We start from the raw sequence: 20,790 nt of genomic DNA, 5'->3' as shown, positions 1-20,790 counted from the left end.
GGAACCGTGAGGTTGCAGTTCGATTGCTAGCCTCTCTCAGTGGGTTAAGGATCCAGCGTTGCCGTGAACTGTGGTGTAGGTCGCAGATGGGGCTCGGATCTGGCGTGGCTGTGGCTGTGGCGTAGGCCGGCAGCTGTGGCTCCGATTAGACCCCTAGCCTGGGAACCTCCATATGCGGTGGGTATGGCCCTAAAAAGAAAAAAAAAAATTTCCTTCCATCATGATCCAGACTATAACTAAAAACTTTGAATTCTGTGTTTAGTCTTGGGTGAGTTACACTGCAGAAATCCCAGCGTCTTAGTGGCTAACAACCAGAATTTAGTTCTCACTCAGTGTACATACCCTTCATGGATTAGCTCCAGGTTGCATTCATTCTGAGACCCTGGATGAAGGAAAACAGCCCCTAGTTGGTGTGTTTTTGTGGCAGAAGAAAAAGAGAAATGGAAGAAGACACAGTAATTTTGAGACTTCTCCTTGGAATGCCATCATTTTCATATATATCACTTTCACTCTCATTTAATTGGCCAAAGTCTTGTGCCAAAAGGAAAAAAGATAATCCTCTCACACGAAGGGGAAAGAAATCATTGGAAATAATATAACCTGTTAGAGTCCTCACTTTTGCTCATAAATATTTATTTCCCTCCCTTTAGCCACAAAATATACTCATCCCCTCCCTCAGGGAGACACCCAACAGTCCCATCCAGTGATAGCATCCGACTCCAGATCTAGAATCTCAAGCTAGACGTCAGATCTCGGAGTGACTTCTCTTGAGAATCTCAAGCTAGACCTCAGATCTCGGAGTGACTTCTCTTGATCTGGAGACATAGGAACTAAAAAGAGAAACAAACCCCCCACCTCGCCCCCACAACACACACTCAATACATAGTAATGGGACAGGGTCAGGCTGATCACTAAAAAGTTCCATCCAGAAAGCGAGCAGTGGAAGATGCATAGTTGTCAAAGGCTCAGAGCGTTTCTGGAATCCTGTTGAACAGACCTTGGGGTGAGGAATGGTCCTTGAGGAGACCCAGCAAAGTGCTCTTGATTTCGTTGCAGGATTTCATCACCATGTGGGAAATCCGTCCTTTTTTTAAAAATTTCATTTTGGGAGTTCCCGTTGTGACTCAGTAGGTTACCAAGCCAATTAGTATTCCTGAGGACATGGCTTCAGTCCCCGGCCTCGATCAGTGGGTTAAGGATCCAGCGTTGCTGTGAGCTGTGGTGTAGCTCGCAGACGCAGCTCGGATCCCACATTGCTGCAGCTTCAATTCGACCCCTAGCTTGGGAACTTCCATAGGCTGCAGATGCAGGCCTAAAAAGCAAAATAAAGAAACAAACTAACAAATCAATCAATCGTTTATTTTATTGACGTATAGTTGATATACAGTGTTGTGTTAATTTCTCCTGTACAGCGAAGTGATTCAGTTATAAATCAATCAATATACATATATTCTTTTTCATATTCTTTTCCATTATGAGTTATTGCAGGATATTGAATACGGTGCTTTTCAGTAGGACCTTGCTGTCTGTCCATCTCTGTATGATAGTTTGTGTCCGCTAATCCCAAACTCCCCACCCGCCCCTTCTCCCCCTTGGCAACCACAAGTCTGTTCTCTGTGTCTGTGAGGCTGTTTGAGAGATCCATCCTTTCCCACCATTCTCTTTGTACTCATCTGATGAGGGGATTGGAAAAGGTACCTTTCTTGGGGCCCTCTGTAGCTTATCCTCAAAATGGCTTGTGCCCATAGAAGGCTGGGAACACAAAGAACATTTTAAGTTTTGGGGTGTTTTTTTTTTGTCTTTTCTAAGGCTGCACCTGCGGCATATGGAGATTCCCAGGCTAGCGGTCCAATCGGAGCCACAGCCGCCAGCCTACGCCAGGGCCACAGCATCGAAGGATCTGAGCCGAATCTGCAACCCACACCACAGCTCACAGCTGGATCCTTAACCCACGGCGCAAGGCCAGGGATCAAACCCAAGACCTCATGGTTCCTGGTCAGATTCGTTAACCACTGAGCCATGACGGGAACTCCAGAACATTTGCATTTTGAACAGTCATAGAGTCTCTTAGTCTCAAGTTGTTGGCTCTTGGGCAATACAGGTCTCTCAAAAACAGCCTTTTTTTTTTTTTTTTTTTTTTTTTTTACATCTATGTGAGTCCAATTGGTTTTTTCCTAATCACTATATCCATGATTATTTTTGGCACCTCCCTCTCTCCAAATTTAATGACTAGCTTCCTGGGGGAGTTACCTAACACATTCAGAGGTTTTAACAAGGGACACGTTGATTTCATAGGCTCGGGTTGTTATTTATAGAATTTCTCAATTTTATCTCTTCCTCGTCAGAGATGGGCAACAATTGATTCTGTCAACTCTGCAAGACCAGGGAATTTGGGGGTTGTCTCTATTCCTGGCTTGCAAACCAACGACATTTCTCCTGAGTTCATTTCTTTTTTTTTTCTTTCTTTTTTTTTCCACATTGAGATGTAATTAACACAGAACATTGTGTCAGTTTCCTGTGTATAGGATAATGATGTGATATTTGTATAACTGTGAAATGCTCATCACAAGACGTCTAGTTAGCATCCATCACCATACCTAATTATGTATCTTCTCGCATGGCAAGAACTTGTAAGATCTAGTCTCTTAGCAACTTTTGAATATACAATACAATACTATTTTTTAATTTTTATTTTTTTAAAGTATGGTCGATGTACAATGCTGTCCAGCAAAGTGACCCGATCACACAGAGTTCCCTGTGCTGTACAGTAGGAGCCCATTGCCCATCCCTTCCACATGTTACCGTTTGTATCCACTAACTCCAAACTCCCTGCTCATCCCACTATCTCTCCCCTTGCCCCTTGCTCCCACAACCACAAGTCCCTTCTCCAAGTCCATGCGTTTCTTTTCTGTGGAAAGGTTCATTTGTGCCGTATATTAGATTCCAGATATAAGTAATACCATATGGTATTTGTCTTGCTCTTTCTGACTTACTTCACTTAGTATGAGAGTCTCTAGTTCCATCCATGCTTCCACAAATGACATTATTTTGTTCTTTTTTATGGCTGCATAGTATTCCATTGTGTATATGTACCACAACTTCTTGATCCATTCATCTGTTGATGGACATTTAGGTTGTTTCCATGTCTTGGTTATTGTGAATAGCACTGTGCTATAGGGGGTGCATGTGCCATTTTGAATGAATGTTTCGTCCAGATATATGCCCAGGAGCGAGATTGCTGGATCGTATGGTAGTTTGATATTTAGTTTTCTGAGGTACCTCCATACTGTTTTCTATAGTGGTTGCACCAATTTACATTCCCACCAACAGTAAAGAAGGGTACCCTTTTCTCCACACCCTCTCCAGCATTTGTTATTTGTTGACTTGTTACCCTTTCTGACCATAATGGCCATTCTGACCAGGGTGAGGGGGTACCTTGTTATAGTTTTGACTTGCATTTCTCTAATCATCAGTGATGCTGAGCACTTTTTCATGTGCCTGTTGGCCATCCATATTATTAGCTATAGTTACCATGCTGAATATTCCATCTGCAGTACTTTTATTTTATAGCTGGAAGTTTGTTCCTTTTGACTTCCTGACCTCGTTCCACTCACTCCCCACCCCCTGGCTCTGGCAACCACCAATCTATTCTCTGGGTCTGTGAGTTTGGCGTTTGTTGACCGGTTGCCTTGTTTGTAGATTACATACCTACCTGGTATTTGTATGATTTATAAATCTGTCTGATTTATTTCACTCTGAGCTCATCTTTCTTGCAGCTCCTATCAGATGCCACTGGTTGCAACCAGAGCCTGCTGTGTCCCAAACCTTTTACCTAAAGCCACACACTCAGGCAATGTGTATCTGCCCTCTGAGTGATCACAGGCAATAATTTTAGCAAATGCATCTATTGCATCACATAGGTGGCCCTCTTTCCAGCCTCCAGGAACAGTTTTCCTATTGCCCGCTGCCCTGGAGTCCATTCATCATATTTTAGAATTTTGGGTATGGTAGCTCCTCACTTCTGTGTACTAATTTCCCTATTACTGACTTAAACCAAGTTCTGCTATGGAAGCCCCGAAGCCCCAGATCTCCATGACAATAAAGGGCATTTCTGACTTCCATTCCTTTTCCTTTCTGGGTATCTTCTCCACTTGATCCTCCTTCGGGGACCCAGACAGAAGGAACAGACTCTTTCATAGGGCCTGCTGTGCTCATGGCAGAAGGAAAAGGACACAGGCCAGAACCACACAATGACTCTTAAAGTTCTTAAACAATGTGGCCTAAGTGACTTCTACTCCTATCTCATTGGCCAAGTGATACAACCAAATCTGATAGAAATGGGGCAGAAGCGTAAATCCTCTCCCTGCAGGGGCTAGACCATAACTAAAAACGCTACCCTGTTTTTTTTCAGCTGCTCTTCCTGATAAACAAGGCTTTGAAGGTGCATTATCTTGTTAGAACAAGATACGCACTTAGCAGATGTAAGCTATTATACCCAGAGGGGACCACAACATTGCAAATCACCTAAACTTCAGTAAAAGAAAAAATTGGTAAAAGAAAAAAAAAAAGACAGAGAGAGAGACATGCTCACAGCAAGATGAGAATCACTGGCTTCTTGGAAGACTTAAAACTTTCTAGCGCCATATGCATTGTCTGAAGTGTGACACACTCCAAAGTACATGAGGTGTGGAGGGGTGACAGCAGATGGCTGGATGAGTAAGAAGCCCAACTAGCAGGTGGCATTTTTTTTTTCTCTCCATGAGTCTCCACCGAGGGGGAAAAGTTGCACTCCCTGAATTCCCAAGAAGTCCCCGCAAGTTCTCAAGTGTGCTTGGAGCTGAGCGTGGTGGAAAACTGCTCATCTGATGTCTTGAAAAGCTGGGATGAGTTTCCGTAGCAGAGGCTCAGGGCTTGCTCGCCGTGCCCCACGCTGCGTTCTCACCACCACCCACCCCCCCCCACCCCCCGCCGTGTGCCCCAGACCCCCTCAACTCCTCTTTATCTCCACAGTTTGACATGCAGAGGATAACTCTGGAAGAGCTGAAGCACATCCTCTATCACGCCTTCCGGGACCACTTAACCATGAAAGACATTGAGAATATCATTATCAATGAGGAGGAGAGCCTGAACGAGACCTCGGGGAACTGCCAGACAGAGTTCGAGGGCGGTAGGTACCCCTGCTTCCTCTCTCTCCGGGTCTGGGACAGGTCCCCACCTCCACATCCTCCGTGTGAAAAATGTGTTTACAGCCTCCTGGGCTGAAGTGGCCTGGGACGGAAGCTACAAATCCACGATTGAGGTTAAAAGATGCTTTGTGCAAAGATGCCGTGGGCATCTTTTTTCTGTTTTCCCCCCAAAACTGCATGTTTGCAAGCCCTCTCTTGACCCTTCTTTCCTTTGGTGACTCTGAGGTCCGTGACTTGAAGCGTGGCTTCGTGATGTTGGCCTTTATTTTGTGGGGGCCGCGTGGGGTGGTGCAGAGAGACTGTTTGAGCTGTCAGCAGACCTGGATCAAGTCCAGTGGCTAATTGTGACCTTGGGCAAGGCAGGTGGCTTCTCTGAGTGTTTCCTCATCTAGAAACACCGGGATAATTATACCTATTTCACAGGATCCTTAGGAATGAATTACGTCTATGCCATGCTCTTTGAATGCACTGGCCCAAAAAACCCTGCCCATGAAGGAAAAAAAAAAAAAAGAAAAAAGAAAAAACGCTCATGAACTTCACCAAGTAGGTGCAGAAGAAATAAGGTTGTCTTGGAGCCAAAAAAGAGCCCCATGAGAGGTCATTTTTCTTGGACTCAGGAAAGAAAACTTAAAAAAAAAAAATCCTACCTCATTTTCTAATCGGTAGAGAGTTCCAGGGATGTTAAATAATTTAATCCCTTTTTCCAGCTTTGAAAGGAAGAGCTGCTTTAACAGCTCTGATGTACAGAAATTTTTTAAAAAATTACGTTAAAACAGTGCAGCAGGCTTCTGGCCATTTATTTATTTATTTATTTATTTTTAATATTTTTTTTCCCCACTGTACAGCAAGGGGGTCAGGTTATCCTTACATGTATACATTACAATTACATTTTTTCCCCCACCCTTTCTTCTGTTGCAACATGGCCATTTTTAACTTATTCAAGATTGAGACTTTTTTAAAAGGTCTACTATTTTTTTTTCTATTCTTTTTTTCTGAGCATGTGCAGATGGAAAGCTGTCCCATAGGCACCAGAATGGAGTTGGGTTCCCAGATCTTGGGGCTGTTGCATTGGAACCAGCCGAGCCCCAAGACAGGGAGAGGACATGGACTGAGTTAGCCCAAGTGGCCACAGCCGTGCCTCCAGGCTGAACTGCGACAGGAAACAGGAGATGGCTTGTACTCCAAGGGAACAAAATTAACTCAAGTCAGAGAAATAGGAAGCAGTGGGGTTTGGGGTAAACTTGGCAGCAATGCCTCCTTGTAAAGGCATTCACAATTAAAATGTTCAAAAGTGTTGTGTATGGGAGTTCCCACTGTGGCTCAGCGGATTAAGAACCTGACTAGTATGCATGAGGATGTGGGTTCGGTCCCTGGCCTCACTCAGTGGGTTAAGGATCCAGCGTTGCTGCAAGCCGCAGTGTAGGTCACAGATGCGGCTCTAATCTGATGTGGCTATGGCTGTGGTGTAGGCCAGCAGGTGCCGCTCCGATGTGACCCCTAGTGTGGGAACTTCCATATGCCACAGGTGGGGCTGTAAAAAAAAAAAAAAGTGCTGTGTATGGCAAACAAAACCCAGTTGTGGTCCAGAAAGTACCTGGGTCTCCCTGCTTGGGACCTGGGCCATAGCATCAATGATTGCATTTGGAGTTGGAATCACAGGGACCACACAAGGGCAGGAAGGTCATGGCCAATGCCATTGACAGCCAGGCAGGCAGGGGAATAGGGAAGATGAGTGGGGGTGAGGAGGGCAGGGGCCGGACTGAACCTTGGGGAAACAGCAGGCCTGGCCCCCTCTTTCCATCTTGTTCTTAACTGACAGACTCTGTGCTCAAACAATGGAAGGATTTGGGGCTCTGTCCCCACTGCTGTCAACCACACTTAAGATGGGTCGGGAGCGTGTTTCTGGGCCCTGCATTTTCTGCAGACGCCTTTGTTTATGGATTGGTGTTTCATTCAGAGAAATATTGCAAGTCTCAGTCATTTGAGAAAGGTCAGACTGCCCTGGGGAATAACCTGAACTCTAAGCACTGTCTTTTTATTACGCAAAAGCTCCTATATTCATAAAATAAAGAGCTGACCTGGGGGTTTCCAGATAGAAGTCTTTCTGGGTTTGCTTTAATGATTGATTAGTGCATAGAGCGCTAGCAACAGCTGCCACTTGCGGGTAATTGATGAGGGCCAGGCCCTGTGCTCCATGCCATAAAATTCCTGATCTTATTTAATAAAAGGAATATATTTGTAATTAGCACCTTGCTTTCTGGAATGACCTCCATGATTTCGATCATAATACCTTTTATGTATTTTCACATCAGACACGGTTGTAAAAATGTGTCCATGCTTTCCGGCCCTAGCATAAGCTCACTGGGTTTGTGTTGAGGGGTAAGATGTTTCCAATCTCAGAGATATAATTTGTTTATATTTAATGTATATTTATATATAATTGTGATATATATATTTATGTGTATATATATACAGATACATATATAAATATGCAAATACATATATATATACACACATATGTATAGTATATAACTGGCGCCTATATATATATATATATTTTTTTTTTGTCTTTTTGCTATTTCTTTGGCCCGCTCCCCACAGCATATGGAGGTTCCCAGGCTAGGGGTCCAATCGGAGCTGTAGTCACTGGCCTACGCCAGAGCCACAGCAACGCGGAATCCAAGCCGCGTCTGCAACCTACACCACAGCTCACGGCAACGCCGGATCGTTAACCCACTGAGCAAGGCCAGGGACCGAACCCGCAACCTCATGGTTCCCAGTCGGATTTGTTAACCACTGCGCCACGACAGGAACTCCTGGCGCCTATAATTTAATGCCCACCACTCTCTCCAGATTCAGAAAGGGGTCCCCCACCCCCACCCCACTTGTACTTTGGGCAAAGGTGGCTGGGAAGAGATGGACACACAGAGACAGAATTCATCCTGTTACCCTAGGACTGAGAGAGTCCATTTGAGACCTTGGGGTGACCTTGAGCCCCTGCCTCCCATCTCTCCCCCATGCCCCATGCCTGCTGTGGGCAGTTGGAGCCTCTCCCTGCTTCTCTCAAAGTCTGACGGCAGAGTTGCATGGCTTGCGCTTCCTAAGTTCTCAACCTCCAGCTCTTTGGGCCGCCCCAGCCCCCACGCTGTCCCTCCTTCCTGTCTGCCCTCGCCCTTGGCCCAGGCTGCACACTCATCCAGACTCTTCAGCCAGACCCTGACTGACATCTCGGAATCCCCCTCCCGCCTGGCCGCCACCGCTATCCCCCGTCTTGATAAATCTAGCATCTAACTCTGAAGGGACAAGATGCTTTCATTTTTTTTCTTGCAGCGATGAAACTCTTTTCTCTTCAAACCTAACCTTCTCCACAACCCTGAATGACTCCAGAGAGGGAAGGGGGCTGAGACATTTCCCCCAGATCCCAGAGCCCCGCCCAGGCCACCCCGATTCTTGCTGCTCCCTGCTCAGGAAGCTCTTTCCTGCGGCTCTTTTCCCATGCTCATCTGCTTACCTATAACGCTGGTGATCCCTGGTGCTTGGAAATCCTGCCTGCTATGTGGAAGGAATCAACTAGGAATAAAAACCTAAAGATACAGGAAGTCTTTGCCTTAAAAGGTGAAAGGGCGCACCTGTCTCTGCGAAAAGACTGAGAAGGCAGTCAGTGAAACGCATTATGTCGCAGTCAGAATTCAAAGAAGCCCACGTCCAATGGCTTCAAACCCAGCCAAGTAGGGGCTTCTGGACTGAGACTCTGGAGTGTGGAAGAGGTTTGAAAATGCCACAGCGAGTCCGTCAGAGTCGGTTAGAAAGTAACAGGCATCATTTCACGTCAATGATTGTATTTTTCGCTTTTATAAGTCTTGGGTCTGATACTGTCACAGAGGTGTTCGGTTTTTGCCCATTAAATCAGGAAGTATTGATCATTCCTTCCACATGAATAGAAGAATCAAAAACAGAGAAATAGGCCAGGAGCCTCTGATTGGGATGGGGGGGGAGTTAGGGTTTTTTTTTTGTTTTTTTTGTTTTTTTTTTTTTGGTCCTCCTGTTAGTTTGTTTGGCTTTTTGTGGGGGTTTTTGTCTTTTTTTGGGGGGGTGCACCCATGGCATATGGACGTTCCCAGGTGAGGGGTCAAATCAGAGCTGTAGCCTCTGGCCTACCCCACAGCCACAGCAATGCCAGATCTGAGCCACATCGCGACCTACGCCACAGCTCATAGCAACGCTGGATCCTTAACCCACTGAGTGATGCCAGGGATCAAACCTGCGTCCTCATGGATCCTACTTGGATTCGTTTCTGCTGAGCCACGACAGGAACTCCTCTCTTCTTAGTTTTCATTTTGCCTTGATTTTGTTTTATTTGTTGCACTTTTAGGTCAACACAAACACACACATGTGCAGAGAGACCCTCACACAATCCCACCTGCCTTATCTTGGTGGTACGGTAGGGCTCTGGGATCACAGGTCAGCGTTACTTTTTCCTTGTCTCCCAAGAAAAGGACAAAAGGGAATAGTGTGAAATTCCAAGTTACATATAAGGAAAGTTCCTGACCTCTTCTTCTCTCCTGAATTCAGTCTGGAATTGGGCTCTCACACCATGAGTAGAACTCACTTCCCTAGGGCACCATGGAGAAGCCATCCCCAGAAACCCCCGGGAAGGCAGAGAAGAGACCAGAAGAATCAAACTCAAGAATTCAGAAGTTGGGAGTTCCCATCATGGCTCGGTGGCAATGAACCTGACTAGTATCCATGAGGATGTGGGTTCGGTCCCTGACCTCGCTCAGTGGACTAAGGATCTGGTGTTGCCGTGAGGTTGCAGATGTGGCTCAGATCCTGCGTTGCCGTGGCTGTGATGTAGGCTGGCAGCTGTAGCTCTGATTTGTAGTTCCTAGCCTGGGAACTTCCATATGCCTCAGGTGTGGCCCTAAAAAGACCAAAAAAAAAAAAAAAGAGGGAAATCTGAAGTCACCTTCTCCTTCAGTCACACCAATTTCCAGGTGCATGATCCTCAACTTGAGTCAGACACTTGACCAAGTGTCACCCATGGGCTGGGTGCTTCAGGCAAGAGGTCACTTAACCCCACTAAACGCAGGGGCTCTCTGGTAATACCCACTGGGTGGCAACCTGTATGTCCCCAATTCAATGATATTTTGCTAAAAGTTGGTCTTCTGGACCCTCCCAATCTCTCAGACATGTTTTAATTCCTTTACTAAGATAAATTATGCTTGATGTAGCAATGTGTTGTCAGTATTTGTGTTCTAATTATTTAGGGATACGGACAGGTCAGTAGCCACCAAAAATGGGTTCGATGTAAGATTATGTGATTACCCACAAGGTCCACTCACCATTCAGGCTGAATAAGAGAGTTTTAAGATGCTTTGCTTTAGCTTGACCCCTTGTAATCACCAGATATTTAAATTTTGGAGAACACAAGCTTGGTGACAGTGAGAGGCAGAGTTCCCATTTAATTATTTGGTTCCAGTCGCTGGCATAGATGGATTTAAGTGGTCTTGTAGTGGAACCATCCAGTTGCCTATCACTGGATCCTTTTTAAGTGTTCTTATGATAAAGTATGTATGTGTAAAGTTCAGTGGTACTTGCTTCCAGTATGTTTACTGGTTTCTCCACATGGTTCAGTCCAGGAGGAACGGGATGGAGGAAAATGGCCCCCCGTACCTGCCACGTGCCAGGCATTTGTTAACACGTGGGACTGACCTGTCATCGTGGCCTGAGGGATCAGTTCTGTGGCCCCTGTGGGACAGATGAGACAATGGAGGCTCAGCAAGGTGGGGTCATTTGTCACAGTCAAACAGCAAGTGGGGATTCGATCCTGGGTGTATGTGACCAAACCCTGCCCTGGCTCTTTATTTGTGGTCTTGGGTCGTTTCCCCCAAGCTCAGGCGGTCCAAAGACTCCTTACAGAAAGGAGCTTCATGCTCCTTACTCCTCTTCCATTCCCTCGCCAATGAGATCAGATGAGATTTGGAAGTTGAGTAGCAGTGCAGTAAGATCTGTGTGTGAGCCCTTTCAAGACACATCCCCCAAGTGTTGTCCCTAAATGGAAAACCAGCTGTCAGGATTTTGTAGACATTCTGACAACACGCACGGGAGGGGGACGTCAAGCCAAAATCATCAACTGGGGAATAAATAGGTTCTGCGAAAGACAGCAGAGCCGCTCTGTACCATTCAGCACCTCAGTGTGATGGACCAGAGAAACAAATGTCAGGGAAGCGACCCAACCAGGTAGCTTCCCATGCATTCTGCTGCCTTTGTATGGGTTCTGTTCCCTGCCCCCCCCCCCTGCAAACTAGCTCTTTGACCCTGGGAAACTTATTTTAAAACTCTGAGCCTTTGTTCATCCATCCCATGCAAAGACTGGACGATGGTGGTCCTATCTAGATGCAAAAATTGCTGGGCTCCTTGGAAGGCCAGAAAGAATTTTGCAGCCGTGTCCAAGGTCTCTGGCTCAGCCATCCCTGCTGAAGTCACAGTGTCTCTGTCGGGATGTCCAATGCACATCTGGACAGGGAGACCTGGCCCATCACCTGGTTGTGGCACCTTGGGCATTTCATGCCCATCCAACTGAAAAGGGCATAATGTGTCATCTATACCATCTGCTCCCAACTCTCGTGGTGCTGTGACTTTCCTGAAATAAACCCTGTTCTCTTGGGGTAGATCTAGAGAGGTTAAGGTGTAGGTGAAGTCTGTGGTGGGTGGTGAGACAGGAGACAGTTTTCAAAGGAATTTAGGGCTTCAGTCAAAAAAGAATTTTTTTCTTCTACTGTTTGGGGACTTTTACAGTAAACCAATGGGAAATTTTTCTGGAGTCTTAGGAGGAATGAGGAGATTCTCAGATACAAGATAGAGGCCTGGGGAGCTGGTTTTTGGTAAAATAGGCACAATGGTTGAGAATACCAGTTCAGCACTCTGGACAGAGCTGGCTGAAAATCCTGCCTCAGCATGTATATAGGTCACGTGACTACGGGCACTTACATATCAAGAGCCTCATTTTCTTCATCTGTGAAGTGGGAACCATAGCATGACCTAACGTCTATGCTTGTTATGAGGATTAAATGAGGTAACACATAGGAATATTTAGTATGATACTTAACAATGAGTAAGTACACAAAACAAATACAACTAGCCGATTCCTGACCCTGGTTCCCTTCTTGTTATTTTTTTACCTGGAGACAGTGCAGAGTATGTACTGCTGGAACTCCACATCTTTGAAAGGTGGTGTAGGGATCCACTTTTTAGGGTTTGCAGCATCCTCTTGACACATTCATCCCTAAAGTCAAGTCCTTGCCAACACTGGAGTTACCAAGAGTGTTGGTCAAGAGTCCCTTCGTTTCTTTTTTTCTTTTTTTTTTTTTTAATTTTTCATGATAGTTGATTTCCTTGAAAGAGAGAATCCTATCAACCTCGGAGAGAGAGAATCTGCCCAAGAATGTCAGTCTCTGCTGTACAGCAAAGTGACCCAGTCATACATAAATATGACATTCTTTTTCTCACATTATCCTCCATCATGTTTCATCACAAGTGACTGGATATAGTTCCCTGTGCTATACAGCAGGGTCTCATTGCTTATCCACTCCAAAGGCAATAGTTTGCACCTACTAACCCCAAACTCCCAGTCCATCCCACTCCCTCGCCTTCCCCCTTGGCAACCGCAAGTCTGCTCTCCATGTCCATGAGTTTGTTTCTTTTCTGTAAATAGGTTTATGTGTGCCATGTATTAGATGCCGGATATAGGTGATATCCTAAGAGTTCCTTGGTTTCAAGGAACAGAAATTCAACCCCCTTAAACTAAAAAGCAAATTATAGGAGAAGCCAAAGGAATGATCTTTGGCTGACCTGGACCCAAAGAGCTCAAGCAACATTCTGTCGCTGCCCTGGCTTTGCCCTCAGCCTCTCTGTCGGCATCATTCTTGGGCCACATCCTCTAATGTTAGGTCTTGGGAGGGGTGCGTGGACATTTCTGTTATCACTGATTGGTATAAAATCTCTTTCACAAGCTCTTAATTGGCTCCCCTTTAGGCTATGGAAAGATCCAATTTCATACAATCGTAAAGTGTTAGACCTGGAAGGATCACAGAACTCTAATGGCTCCCAGACCTGGTAGAATCTGGCTGATTGTGAGAATCACCTGAGCTGGGTTTTATTTTGTTCTATCATTTCCTGAGCCCCAAGCTCCCTGCCAGAAATATCACTTACGTAGGCCTACATTGGGGCAATTAATCAGAATTGCTACCATTCTGATTGCCTTATTTTGGAGCCAGGGCCTCTGAAGATTGAAGCCAGAAGTGTTTTGAACCCATTCTCTCCAGGGACATCCAGCTGGTCAGTGGCAAAATCCATGTAGATTCCTGACTCCGAGAGAAACCTCAAGAGCCTGACATTTGCCGAGAGGATCAGGGTGAATCTCTGTTAAAATAAGAAGAGGAAGGAACAGCCTGTCACTGGAGTCCTGTCACAGCAGCCAGGAGTCTGGTGATGCACCGACCTCCTAATGAGCTTTCAAGAGAGCAGGAAATCTCACTTCTGTGTCCTCTTATGTCAGCCTCCTCTAATTCACATTTCAAACCTATGGACATTCTGGACTCCCAGTGTGTCAAGTACTATGCAGAAAGAGGTCCAGATCTAATGGTAGGAAGGACACGGAAAAGATCCCCAGAAGCATGATGTGCTCTTGCAATTTTCAGTGTTCATTAAGATCCAGAAAGAAACAGGGCTCCTCGAAAAGTTAGAGAGTTACCCTGTGACCCAGCAGTTTGGCTCCTAGTTTTGTACCCAAGAGAACAGAAAACATGTCCATGCAAAAGACTGTGTATGAATATGCATAGCAGAATTATTCATTAACCCCCCCCCAAAATATATAGGAACAACCCAGATGCCCACCAACTGGTGAATGGATAAACAGAAAGTGGTACTTCCATTCAGTGGAATATTATTCAGCCATGAAAAGGAGTAAAGTACCAATACATGCTACAGCATGGATAAACCTGAGAAAGGTTGTGCTCAGTGAAAGAAGCCAGATACGAAAGGTCACATAGCATATGATTCCAGGCATGTGAAATATCCAGAATAGGCAAATCCACAGAGACAGAAAGTAGATTAATGATTCCCAGGGTCTGGGGAGAGAGGAGAATGAGGAACGGCTTCTGATGGGTGTGGGGTTTCTTTTTAGAGTGATGAAAACATTCTGGAATCAGGTGGTGGTGATATTTTCACAGCCCTTATGATTGTACTAACAGCCATCAAATGGTACACTCTAAAAGGGTCAATTTTATGGTACATGGAGTCTATCTCAGTTAAAAGTAAATACATATTAAGAGCTAGTTTATTTATTTATTTGTTGGTCTTTTTAGGGCCACACCCACAGCATATGGAGGTTTCCAGGCTAGGGGTCAGATCAGAGCTGTAGCCACCAGCCTACACCACAGCCATAGCAACGCCAGATCTCAGCCACGTCTGCGACCTATACCACCGCTCACAGCAACGCTGGATCCTTAATCCATTGAGTGAGGCCAAGGATCAAACCTGCGTCCTCATGGATGCTAGTTAGATTCGCTTCTGCTGAGCCACGGGAACTCCATAGCTAGGGTATTTTTTTATTTTTTCAATTTTATTGGAGTATAGTTGGTTTACAATGTTGTTTGTTGAAGTGTACAGCAAAGTGAATTAGTTATACACATATCCACCCCTTCTGAGTTACAAGGACCTACTGTCTAGCACAGGGAACTCTACTCAGTACTGTGTAATAACCTACATGGGAAAAGAATTGACAAAATAAATAAACAGACAGAAATAGAGTACAAGACAAGTATATGATAGCCAAATACAGGCATGAAATTATTATCAGCATGTTGATTAGTGCCGGGTTATACTCTGTCGTCTACAACCAAGTGTCTAAAGTACACTTCCTTTGGATCTTCCTCTGGCTGAGCTTTGCCTTGCTCAGCAGAAGATCAAGGAAGGCGAGTCTGGGCAGAACTTTCAAACCTGGATCTTAGAATCAGACCTGGGCTCAAAACTTACCTCCGCTACTTGCCAAATGACCTTGGACTCCACTTCTTGGAGCTTCAGACCTCTCACCTTCCAGATGAGGCTCACACACCCAACTCACGAAGGTCCATCACTCTCAATTCTTCAAGGACATCCTTAAAGCACATGGCATGTCCTTTGCCCACTGAGGTGGGGGCTTGCTCAGGAAGAAAAGGGGAGTTTTTTCCAAGGTTTATGAATGGGAATTAGCACACGTGGGACACAGGCAACATTCCAGTACCTTCCTGGACTCTTAGTCCTCACCACAAAGTCACGTCTTATTTCCTCCCATTTTATAGACGAGGAGAGTGAGGCCCTGGGGGGGAACTTGGCTTGCCCAAGGTCACGCAGCCCCGGTGTGGAGTAACGTAATCTGGCTCCAGAAGGTGTTACTTTTTCCCGCTGCCACACAACCTACAGTGACATCAGGACAGGATGTGTGAGGACTCTCATCCCTGCATAGAGTCTGAATTACAGACTCCAGTGATGATGGGTTTCAGAGCTCCCCAGGAAAGAGCTGGAAGCTCCACTCTTCCCAGGACTCCAGACCTGCACGACCTCATGCACACAGGATCAGGTCTCCAGCCTCTCCTCCCTGGTTATCTCTCCCCTCCTACTGCTTTGAAGGATTTTTAGATCAAAGGTGCGGCCACTCTCTGGGAGCAGCGGGGGGCGGGTGCTAATCCTGTTGCCTGTAACCTCTTTGCCGAGTGTCCTTCATAACAAAAGGCTTCAGCAAAAAATTTCTCCCTCGGCCCAATCACACGATTTTTCTTTTCCTTAAGCCGTCGCCAGCCCTCAGGATAGGAAGGTAGACGTCTGTCTCCAGAAGCATTTCTCTGCCGAGGAGCTGCCCAGAATAAATTAGCTGGTCCCCAGAAAGTGTTAGGTATGCCACTTCCACATCCTCATCTTATTTTCTGCTTTCTGATGCTTTCCTGCCCCACCGCCACCTCTTTTCCTTCCCGAGAGCTGCTATCTTTTTGCTTTTGCCCACTTCTCACATTTGCCCATTCCACACCAAGGAAACGTTCTTCCTCCAGGTAAGAATTTGTAAGACCCAGACGTGATGAGCAAGTGGAGAACTGAGCCAAAAATACTTTCAATCAGCCGAGGGAAGCAGAGGCCCAGTGCACCCAGAAGGGATTAAAGCTAATGAGACAAGGCCTAAGAGCCTAAAGCAGAAATAACCAAGGATTGGAGAGGGAGCCGCGAGCTGTGCCTGGGGCCCTGGGTCTCTGTGAAGTGGGACTTCCTGGAGGATGTAATTTTTAGAGGCCCCTTGAAGCCTTGTCTCAGGGGATGCTCATTTGCCTTTGGAAGCATCTCCAGCTTCCTGCGTCTTCTCTGCTGTTTCCAGGGCTTTAGAGGCACTGCTGAGTGTCAAGGGGGAGAGGAACTTGAACTTGTTTTAGTTTTTCTTAAAGGCATGTAGCCCCTACCTTGACCTTTTTCTTTTGCCAGTCTTCCTGCTTGCAGAGAGTAATTTTAAGGGAAATTATCTTCTTTCTCTGTTTCTTCCACTTAATTTGGCCTACAGAAAAACGACTTTCCCCCAGCTGGTGGTTGTTGGCAAAGGTTGTTAGCATGTCTAGCAAAAGGACCCCTTTTCAAAAGGGGAGGTAATCTGGAGTTCCCATCATGGCACAGCCGAAACGAATCCAACTAGCACCCATGAGGACACAGGCTCAATCCCTGGCCTCGCTCAGTGGGTTAAGGATCCGGCGCTGCTGTGAGCTGTAGTGTAGGTCGCAGACTGGGCTCAGATCTGGCATTGCTGTGGCTGTGGCATAGGCTATTAGGTAGCTATTGGGCCCCTAGCTGGGGAAGCTCCAAATGCTGCAGGTATGGCCTAAAAAGACAAAAAAGAAAAAAAAAAGGGAAGGTCATCTGAAAATGTTCTACTGTCCTGGCATTGCTTTCCCCCAGGAACTGCCAACCAACATCTCTCTCACACACACACGCACAGCCCTCCTGTTCCCAGCAACTCAATCTCCATCAGATTCTTTGGCCCTACCCAGACCTACAGAATCAAAAACTTGGGCAGGGGTGGAGAGCTTATTAAAATACACACTCCTGGGCTCCACCCTGCAGATAATGATTCAGTGATTCTGTGATGGGGCTGGAGCATCTGCATTGAGGTCCACCTCCCAGATCTTGCTGATGCTGCTGGGCCCATGAGTAGCTCTGGTGTAGGCAGCTTCCCACTGGCCTCCCAGGGATAGATTTCTTCCAGAAGCCAAGTGGTAAACTGTGTGTACAGATCCCTGCAGGACCAGGATGGGCAGGGGAGGAGGTGTAGACAAAAAGAAGAAAGAGAAGGAAAAGAAATCCTGGCAGGAGAAAGTGAGCTGTTTTTCTTTTCTGAAAGCTTTTCTTATTATTTCCCTGTTTCTAGCCCATATTCATAACCCACTAATTAATGCCTTCCCACTGAGACCAACTAAGGGTTTCTCATGGGCCTTAGAAAAATGGTGACACATGACCTGGCCCAACCAAAGTATTAAAAGAGCATCACAGAGCTCCTGTGGTAGCTCAGTGGTAACAAATCCAAATAGTATCTGTGAGGATGCAGGTTTGATCCCTGGCCTCGATCGGTGGGTTAAGGATCTGGCATTCTGTGAGCCGTGGTGTAGGTTGCAGACTCAGCTCAGATCTGGCATGGCTGTGGCTGTGGTGTAAGCTGGCAGCTGTAGCTCCAATTCAATCCCTAGCCTGGGAACTTCTGTGTGCCACAGGTGCATCCCTAAAAAACAAAACAAAACAAAAAGAAACAAACACACCAGATTAGCTGCCTTTGCTCAGATGTCCCCATTCTCCACATTCTCTCTCTCCTCTCTGTCTCTCCTCTCCCTCTTCTTTCTCTCTCTCCTCTCTCTCTTGGGTGTGGCCCTACAAAAGAAAAAAAGAGAGAGAGAGCATCACCCCAGGACCCAAGGTCAAAGACACCCTGCTTCCCTCCTTCACGATGGTCCTGTCCACAGTACGTGTGGTCCCCACATCTCAGATTTCAGCAGGTACCAGGATCACCCACTTAAACATGGAAGGTCACTGGCCCTACTACCAGAGTCTCTGATGCAGTAGATCAGCAGGGAGCAGGGGCTGGCCTGAGGGTCTGCATTTTTAATAAGCTCCCTGTGAGGCCATGCTGCTTTTCCCAGGGATCCCCCTCTGGAACTGCTGCTCTGCATATCTGCTGTAACACTAGACCTCACTTTAGGGTCATTTCAACCAGCAGCCACCCAAGAGCAATCCTGGGAAGGGTAAATGAATATGTAGGGAAGCATCCGAACTTGGCCCTGTCTGTAGCAGCTGCCTCGGAAATGGAAGCCAGGCATTCTGCAGAGACAAACAAGGCCATACGTGGACAATGCCTCTGGTGAGACTCACTCGGAATGTTACGTATTTTCTCCCTCAGAAATCACTGTAGCTCTGTGACATCTGGAAGCCTGTATACCTCACTCTGAGCATCACATCTGTCATGATTTTTGTTATAGAAGTTTGGCCATTTCATACTGTTGCCAAGAGACGAGATGCCCAGTCTCCTCAGAGAGCTGAATCAGAAAGGCTTTACCTGATGAGACCAGTCTTCATCCCGTGGACCGGTCCCTGGACTCTTTGAGGAAAATGTACAACCCACTTTATCGTGTTCTTTCTCTCTTCCTTCCCCACCTGCCCACCTCGCCTCCTTGCCCTCTACTCTTCTACCCCCACCCACCCCAGTGCATTCCCAGAAGCAGAACCGGCAGACCTGCGTCCGGAAGAGCCTCATCTGCGCCTTCGCCATGGCCTTCATCATAAGCGTCATGCTGATCGCGGCCAACCAGATCCTCCGGAGCGGCATGGAGTAGCAGCCTCCCCAGCAGCTGCCTTCCCGGCTCCCGCATGTGCTTGCCCTGCGGGCAGACCCCTCCTCCGCAAAAGCAGAGACGGGACCGTGCAGATGCGAGCACAGTCCAGCGAAGAACCCAAGGTTGCAGTGCAACCCGTGTTGTTGCAAACCCACTTCATCCCCTTGGCAGGTACACAAAAGGGCTGTCTTCAATGCTTTAATGGTCTTGTTTCCTAATGCAATAAATAAGCCAGGAGTTCCAGATGACGGCTTCGACCACCTGTAGGAACTCTCCAGAGAAACTGCATTTTCATCTCGGAATTCCAACGGCCATCCAGGTTGGTGGCGTAAGAGAACAAGAGAGAGGTTGGACACACAGTCACCTCCGTGCCCCATTCTTTCAACCCAGGGGTCGAATGGAGACTCCTCGCCCCCACCGCCTCCCCAGGGCAACCCTCAGTCCCTAGAGGCTGACTTCCAGGTTGTTGCAGGATTGGGGGCTTCTCATCCCACCGCCCTGGCTTCTTTCCTCCACCCAGTGGAGCTTCACCCCCACCCCAAGGCATGAGGGGAAAGCCATTGAAGCGGGTGCAGCGCCCAGCCGTCTGCAGGTTGCACTCCCTTCGCTTCCGTTCTACTGCCTTTTTCTACGGGACTCTTTGTGGGCAGAGCTGGAGAGCTCTCGGTGGTTTCCGTAGGCACTTGGCTTTCTGTTCCTAGAGCCCATCGCGCACCAGCATTTTGGAATCTGCAGAGAGCCTTTCTCCCAGCTTTGCCGCCTGTGCTGCCATTTAGACAAAAAAAAAAAAAAAAAAAAAAAAAAAAAGCATAACCATGGGCGTCTCTATAACATAGACACTCAGACAGACGTATATCTTGGGCTTCTGCACGCGTGACGTCAGTCTTTCCTCGTCGCTTTACTGCTGCTAGAAGCTTGTCCCCCCACACGCAGCCCTGCTCCTTGGGGACGGGTTTGGGGGATGGTGCTGAGGAGACAGTGCAAGCCACACCCCAGGGCTCCAGAGTGATACAGAGTGATGGAGTCCAAACACGTCTCCTCCAAGTTCAGGTCCTTGTGCATCTTCCTCTCATCTTCAGATTTGCTTTGTTGGTCTGTCTTCCCCAGACAGAAAAAGAAACACAGTCCCAATCGGAGAGATGGAGAGATCAAACCCCTGTGTTTTACAGAACATGTTCTGGCAGTCAGATTCTGCAGCTGACTCATTTTCACAACGAAACAAAGAGATGTTAATAAGCTCAGCCCACTCGACAGGTCAATTGCTTCTGTGCGGGAAGGGAAGCCAACCCCATTTCAAGTCTGTGGTTTCCTGACTTATCCTAGAGGCTGTGTCCACCACCGCTATTCATTCAAGATAGTGGAGTCTGATTCGCCAGTGATCTTCCGCTGTAATGCTTCTCTCTGTACGTTTCCAAGCTCAGGTCTTTATTTCTAGGATGGAATCTTCTCGCTCCTCTTTCATTCTGTCGCATCCCAAAGCTGCGTGCTTTGCCCTGCTCCCTCTTCCCTTTACATTCAGGATTGAGGCCCAGAATCTTTCCTCTCGCTGCAACTGGGTGGTTTTGGGGTGCGGTGTGTGTTTCGAAGCCCCTCTCCAAGCCTCCCCTCGCTCTCCGTGCCCTCCCACCCCGCCCCCCATCTGCTCAGACTTGGAGCATCTGAGGGCTCAGCTTAGGGTCTTCTTCCAAATCACTTCTGCAAGCACTTTGGGC

General features: G+C 46.9%; 1 protein-coding gene across 4 annotated transcripts in view; it reads left to right on the top strand.

Moving 5' to 3' along the window:
* Window positions 1-20,319, top strand: part of CALN1 (calneuron 1) — a 476,409-nt gene extending 456,090 nt beyond the window's left edge. For all 4 annotated transcript variants that reach the window (XM_085016961.1, XM_021086352.2, XM_085016962.1 and 1 more), the window contains 2 exons: window positions 5,011-5,167; window positions 18,951-20,319. In XM_085016961.1, the coding sequence (XP_084873087.1) occupies window positions 5,011-5,167; window positions 18,951-19,078 (285 nt within the window). In that variant the 3' untranslated portion in view covers window positions 19,079-20,319. The remainder of the gene's footprint in view (window positions 1-5,010; window positions 5,168-18,950) is intronic.
* Window positions 20,320-20,790: the final 471 nt, after the last annotated feature.

The sequence above is a fragment of the Sus scrofa genome, chromosome 3, assembly GCF_054392235.1.
Source record: "Sus scrofa isolate SSC_HxYL_T2T_F1_AM1 chromosome 3, Sscrofa_HxYL_maternal_Yorkshire_Landrace_v2.0, whole genome shotgun sequence".
Taxonomy (NCBI): domain Eukaryota; kingdom Metazoa; phylum Chordata; class Mammalia; order Artiodactyla; family Suidae; genus Sus; species Sus scrofa.
This window is presented reverse-complemented; position numbering and strand designations above follow the sequence as displayed.